At 44.4% G+C, this 7,127-nt stretch overlaps 1 protein-coding gene across 1 annotated transcript; it reads left to right on the forward strand.

Annotated features, from left to right (window-relative positions):
- Positions 1-5,134: 5,134 nt before the first annotated feature.
- LOC123931836 (putative tripartite motif-containing protein 75) lies at positions 5,135-6,544 on the forward strand. Its single transcript, XM_045989447.1, has one exon. It carries the CDS (start codon positions 5,135-5,137, stop codon positions 6,542-6,544), a length of 1,410 nt encoding a protein of 469 aa, XP_045845403.1.
- The last annotated feature ends 583 nt before the right edge of the window (positions 6,545-7,127 follow it).

Consider the following 7,127-nt stretch of genomic DNA (forward strand, 5'->3'; position numbering starts at 1 on the left):
CCCTGCATGCTGGGGGTTGGGGTGAGACTGTCACCCACTGCCTACTCTCCGCTTCTGGCATCTGACAAACAGCACGTCTAGTGAATTGGCTTCGGTCATGCCCGTTCTGGGACTCAATGACAAATTGCCTCATGGACTGGAAACTCAGGCAAAGCAGAGACTGAGTTGTTCGAACTTGGTTTGACCGGAGCCTTGGCATAGCGTCTTCTACGGTCAAAATGCAAGAGCCCAGGGCTCTTGAGAAAACAATGACTTTTCAGAGGGAAAATCTTTGACTCCTGGGTGAAAGAGGTGTGGACTCCACAGGTAAAGGGAATCCGAAGATGCCTTCAGGCAATTAACTTGTGACCTTAACCCTGATAGGCTGCCCGCCCACGGTTTTATTTCTGTGGGTGAGAAGACATTCTGTCCAGCCTTCTGCCTCCCTCTATCCCATTAGCCGCAGGTTTATCCTTCCCACAAGATGGCCACATATCCCTCCGGTCTCCATTTTCTCTTTCCTGCCCACACCCTGGGTGCCTGAAACGTTGGTCTGGGGCTGACCATGGTGGGGGGCGGGGTGGTTTGTAGGAAAAGCAACTGTTTGGATTCGGACTTCATTCTTACTCCTTCAAGCTTGTTGGGGTTAATAGTTTAAGCCTTTCTGACGGGGAAGGATTCAGGGACAGAGTAAATCTCTCATCTCCTTCCTGCCTTGTCAGGAAACCAAAGGAAGAATGTAGAAAGATCTGTTTCTAAAATGCATCTATATATCAAGACAAAGAAAATACAATGAAATGTTCAAAAACAATCTTCGGGTTGGGGAGGATTTTGACAGCCTTGAGCTTTTTCAGATAGGCACTCAAAAAAGGGGCTGGGTCATCCCTAGTACAGGGCCATATGCTGCTAGAAGTCAAGTTGAGGTTTGGTCAAACCTCTGAGTGCAGTTACTGGGACGGAGAGTCCACGTAGATAGTTTCTGTAGTTATCACCATACAGAAAAAAATGTCTGGATATTCATATTTCAGGATATGATAATTTCTTGATAATAGAATTATTTCATTTTGTGTAGGTATTTTTAAACTGACATTGTAGCAATAACATTAATATTTCAAATAATTTCTTTTTATTTATGAAGCTCCTTACATAACCCATTTTTCCCATACTTATTTTTTTAATTATAAGAAATTTAAGATACATACATAAATAAAGAGAATAGGATAACACACACTTATAATCAGTAATTCTCAATAGTCATCCACATGTGGCCAGTCTTGTTTTATCTTCCAACTCTGGTCCTGCCTCTCCCCTCTTCACTTAGATTATGTTTAAATAATATATCATTTGAAGATGTATCACTTCATCTGAATGAACTTCAGTAGCTCTCTCTCTTAAAGTAATCTTTCCACCCAAAATGGGACTTGAACTCATGACCCTGAGATCAAGCTCTATGGGCTGAGCCAGCTAGGTGCCCCCACCCTTAAAAAATTCAACCTAAAACCAAGATCAGCAAATAATCCCCCTGTTTGCAGATTTTCCATGCTGTCTCACAGTTTTTTTACAGTTGATTTGTTCAGTATAGGGTCCAAACAAGATCTGCCCATTGGTGTATTCTTATTTATGTGTGTGTGTGTTTTGGTAATACAGATGAGAGAAACAAGATTCAAGGAAGTTAATAAGAAACTTGTCTAGGGGTGTCTGGTGGCTCGGTTGGTCATCTGCCTTTGGCCCAGGTCATGATCTCAGGGTCCTGAGATGGAGTCCTGCTCCGACTCCTGCTCAGCGGGAAGTCTGCTTCTCCCTCTGCTCCTGGTGTTCTTTCTCGAGGACTCACTCACTCTCCAAATACAGAAATAATAAATCTTTAAAAAAATAAAAATGAGTGAATGGGAATCCTGGGTGGTTTAGCTGGTTAAGCCTCAGACTCCTTGGCTCAGGTTATGGTCTCAGGATCCTGGGATGGAGCCCTAAGGTGCTCTGGCCTCAGTAGGAGCAGGGAGTCTACATGAGAGATTCTCTCTCCCTCTGCCCCTCCCCACTTCTCTCTCTAAAAATACATAAGTAAATTAGTAAATAAATGGAATGAAAATGCCCTACATGGCTACTATGAGGAAGACTGAAGTTCTTAGGCCAAAGACACTTTTAAGTGCTTATAATCACAGGAACCTCCCTCCATACCTCCATCCATCCATTCCATCCCTTGTCCATGCCCCTCCCACTTACAGGAAGAACCGCCTTGGTGAGCTAGAGTCCTCTATCAGCTGCACCTCCCCACAGCTAATGCGGGTTTCCCTCCTATATGTGGTTCTCTGCTCAAATGAAGGGGCATTAGTGGAGGCTGCTACTGCAGGTAAGCCTGGAGATGGGAGGATCTGTGGGCCCCTGAATTAGGGCCTGCAATAGACTGCGCCTGGAGAGCGCACCTGGTCAGGAATGACATTCGGGTTTGGCTTATTTCAAAACGTGTTAGTGTTCCCTGTCTCTGAAACAACCTCGTACAGAATCACCTGAAATGCTTGCTAAACACACAGTACCCAGGTCCCACCCTGTCCTAAAGAGGAATTAATACCTGTGTGTGACAAAGCCCAGAGAGGGGTGGGTCTGACATTGAATGTGGAACTCTATACAGGATGTCTTGGTGAAAAGTGGTTTGTGGTGGGGGAAGTGGAGGGCTAAGAGCCATGGGCCCCTGTACCCCTGATTCTGAAGTCCCACGTGCCCTTGGTTTTACTTAATTTAACCAATCTGCTTTCTTAAGGGAGCAGACTTAAGTCTGAGGTTAAGTAGTTTACCCCAAGTCACAACTTGTAAAGGGAGCACCAGGAATCTAATTCAATAAACACTTAATGAGTTCCTGAGCTGGATGTTTAAAGGTCATTTAGGATAAATAAGGATACAGCCTTATTACTGTTTCTGGTGGTTAGTGTGGAAGACAGCGTGACCTCAAAGAAAACCACAACACTAAGATTTCCAGGGGGACGTGTCTGATATGAACCTTGAACGTAGGGTATTGAGGACAGACGGGATGTGTGAGATCTGAGGGAAGAGGAGGAAATGGGCCAGAGCTTTGCTGGACCTTAGTCAGCAGTATGCCACTGTCGTGGGGCCAGAAGTTGGTCAACTTGGAGAAAGTGAAGAACAGGCTGGAGCTAGCTTGGGGGGGCGGGAGGGTGGCAGATAAAGGGTCAGACCGTGGGGGAGTCTTGTGGGCCCAGTAAAGGATTTGGGCAACTGAGCACTCTCTAAATCCTGCACCTGTGTAAGCAGAGGCAGAAATGCCAGAAGGAGCATGGTTCCCCCACGCTCCAGGTCACATGGCCATCCTGAAGTGTCTACAAGTCTGAAACTCAAAAAGCTATAGAACAAGTCTTTGATAAATTTGGTGCAAAATGTATTTGGCAAAACTTCGTCTGACATGAAGCTTTTTTAACCGATAAAGGATGGTTTTAATTACTTCACTTGGTTTGGGTTTCCCATCCCAAAATATGCTCTTTCACAGCATAACAACTTTTTCAAGCTAATTACTTTTGAAAGACAGCAAATGCTGGAGAATCCTTAAAAATAGAATAGATGTTGCCCTTTGTGAGGGAAATTTAAATTCCTCAGAGAAATACCCATTTGTAAGGGTTTCTTGAGCTCCATCAGGAAGAGGGGCAGGACTAAATCTCTGGATACCCTTATCTTTGGAGAGTGCAAGGATTCAAATCTGCCTAACCTTGACCTTGTTTACTCTGCTTTGCCTGATACGGTCAAAACTGCCCTCCACCCCCAACATCTTTTGTTTAGCTGGGGATGGTTTCTAAGGTGGTGGCTTGGGCCAGTTCTGGGAGTTACTCAGTTCTGCTCAGTATCTCCCTTGTGTACAGGATGTATGTATGTCACAAAAATTACGTTTGTTTTTTTGTGTTAATACATCTTTTGATTAGTGTAGAGTCTTGGCCAAGAACCTAGGAGGATAGAGGGAAAATTGTATGTCCTCCCCTCTAGGACCAGGGATGAAAAAAGCAAACCAAATTTGGTATATGTGAATTCTGAGCCATCAGAGAAACTATTGTTCAAGCTTCAGAATTGAGGAGGTTTCCTTAAGTTCTGTAATCTCGTAAGTCAAAAATTTAAAAGTGTTGTTAGAGTCCTACTTACTGATTCTAAGAGTTTGGGGTTATAGGGGAGGAAAAATTCTCTGTCCTTTTAGATTCTATGCCTAGTCTAAGAATTGAGGTAGAATAAATTAACAGGAAAAAAATTAATTACGTATTTGTGCACGGGAATGTCACAAAGATAGACTCAAAAGACCACCACGAGATTGAGACTTCATACCATAAAAATCTGTGGTAAACAAAGGTGGTTATGTTACATAAGTTTCTTACATGAAAAAGTTCTCTCTGGTAATAGCTCTCTTTTTACTAAGGATCTCATGCAGTGTAAATTCCCTATTTATAATTGCAGATTTACTCCATGAATGGGGAAATTATTTTTTGAAGCCAGTCAAGATGGAGGTAAAAGGCCTTTCCTGGTTGAATCTTGATTGCATTTATCTCTAAGTAATTCACATATTAATGGCACGTAAAATGAATTCCTCCAAGTTACACCGATAGGTGACCAAAGCTGTGACTTAATTTGGTTAACACATCTTCCTGTCCCAGAGCTCATGAGCTTTCCACAGCCCAACTTGGGGTTAATGGGAGGTTGATGGGATGCAGAGATTGTGGTACTGGGTAGTAGGAATAGATGGGGCATAAAAATAAAAGGCATGGGAAGAAAAGACGGGGGTTAGTAAAGGATAATCAGACTAGACTGTGGTAAGTGGGTAGGACCCCCTGAAACAAATCCAGAGTTTTTTATTTTGCTTTAAGGAAGTAATATCTTCTCTGTAGTAATTAATGATGTGAGGAAACAATTCTCCTGGGAGAGCTGTTTAGCTTGGCTTTATTTTCTGTTTTCAGAGACTGAAGAGTAGTTGTCTAGCTGAGTTGTGACTGGCTACAGACTCGGAGGAGCTCCTGGTGGCAGCTGGAATTAAAAGGCCTGAAAGATTCATACTTTAGGAGATGCCAGTAGAGTGAGGTCTGAGATTTTAGTGTGTATCCAGTTCTCACTGTGGGGCCCACGCTCCTGAAGAAAACCCACCTCAGTCCAGGTCTTCATTCACAGCCCAATGGCAGTCCCAGCAGCCCTGGCAGGACTCCAGGCAGAAGCCAACTGTCCCGTCTGTCTGGATTACCTCAGAGACCCCGTCACCACGGAATGTGGGCACAACTTCTGTCGCTGCTGCATCCAGCGGTCCTGGGCTGAACTCAAGGACAGGTTCCCGTGCCCCGTGTGCCGTCATGCATGCCAGGAGAGGCACTTGAGGAGCAACACCCAGCTGGGAAGGATGATTGACATTGCCAAGCTCCTCCACGTCACCAGGACCAAGAAGAGGAGGCCAGAAGAGAAACATTTGTGTGAGAAGCACAATCAGGTCCTGACCCTCTTCTGTGAGGAGGACCTCGAGGTGTTGTGTCCCAAGTGCACACAGCCCCCTGACCACCAAGGCCACTTGGTGAGGCCCATGGAGGAGGCCGCCTCTCACCACAGGCAGAGGCTCAGCCGTTACATTGAGCCCTTGAAGAAGCAGATGGAAAATGTTCAGAAATTAATAATCATTCAAAGCAAAAAGCCCTTAGAGCTGAAAGAGAAGGTGGAAAATCAAAGGCAGGAATTACTCTCTGAATTTGAGTGCTTGAAGCAATTTTTAGACCGTGATCAAGAAGCCGTTCTTTTGAGGCTAGCTGATGAAGAGAAAGACATTCAGCAGAAACTCAATGCGAACATCACCGCATTTTCAAACTACATCTCCATACTGAGAGGTCTGCTTAGTAAAGTAGTTGAGAACAGTGTGCTGTCTGAAGTGGAATTGCTGTCCCAAATTAAAAATTTCTACAGGAGGTCTGAGGATGAGATCAGTCCATCAATTTTCTCAATCCAGTTAAGAAGGGAAGGCTGCAGCTTTCCTCCCCAGTATTCTGCTTTGCAGAAAATTATAAACAAATTTAGAGTAGACATTATCCTAGACCACGAGACGGCACACCCTAACTTGATTGTCTCAGAGGATAAGAAATACGTGACTTTTTCGAAGAGAAAACAGAACGTTCCTCATTTTCCAAAAAGGTTTACAGCCAACACAGTTGTCCTGGGTTTTCCATATTTTTATTCTGGCAGGCATTACTGGGAGGTAGAAGTGGGAGATAAATCTGAATGGGCTGTCGGGATTTGCAAAGACTCTCTTCCCCCCAAGGCCAGGAGATCTCCGCAGGCCTGGCAGGGCTGCTGGGTGATTCAGCGGCAGGAAGATCGCTATGAGGCGGTGGAAGCCACAGCAACCGTGCTGCTTTTGGCTGTGAACCCCAGAGGCATTGGCATTTTCTTGGACTATGAGCTGGGTGAGATCTCATTTTATAACAGGACTGAAAAATCTCACATCTATACTTTCACTGACACTTTTACTAGACCTCTTAGGCCTTATTTCTATGTAGGACCTGATTCAAAACCTCTCAGGATCTGTATGGGGACAGATAGTGAATGAAAACTCCCTGGATCATCTTAGTAGTTAGTTTTAAAGAATGGAAGGTGGATGGGCTATTGTATTAATATGCCAGTAAAGCTAATCTTTCCACCACCCCCAGTTTTTTTTCTTTCTCAGTTTAATCCAAGAAGAAAGTTTTATTTTGTTTCAACAATTCTCTAGAAAACAGTAATACCTCTCTCCAGGAATGTCACAGGGGTTTGCTGGGTCTGTGGGTGATTAAGTTTGTCAAAGTGTAGACGGAGTTTGCAAAGGATTAACCAAAACAACTCGTCACCTTCTCCTCAGCTCTGAATTTGTGCTATTAAAACATTGTGCTCAGGGCGTGTGGGTGGCTTAGTCAAGCGGTTGCCTTCTACTCAGGTTATGATACCACAGTCCTAGGATCAGGCCCTGCCTCGGCCTCCCGATTCAGGAGGGAGCCTGCTTCTCCCACTCCCTTTGCCTGCTCTCTGCCTACCTGCAAGATCTGTCAAATAAAAAAAAATCTTAAAAAACAAACTGCTCTTCCTGCCATGTACAAGTTGGGTACTAGACAGGAGCCGATTGTAACCTTGGTTTTCTCTAAGGGCTCAATTTGAAG

The sequence above is a fragment of the Meles meles genome, chromosome 2 (genome assembly GCF_922984935.1).
Source record: "Meles meles chromosome 2, mMelMel3.1 paternal haplotype, whole genome shotgun sequence".
Taxonomy (NCBI): Eukaryota; Metazoa; Chordata; class Mammalia; order Carnivora; family Mustelidae; genus Meles; species Meles meles.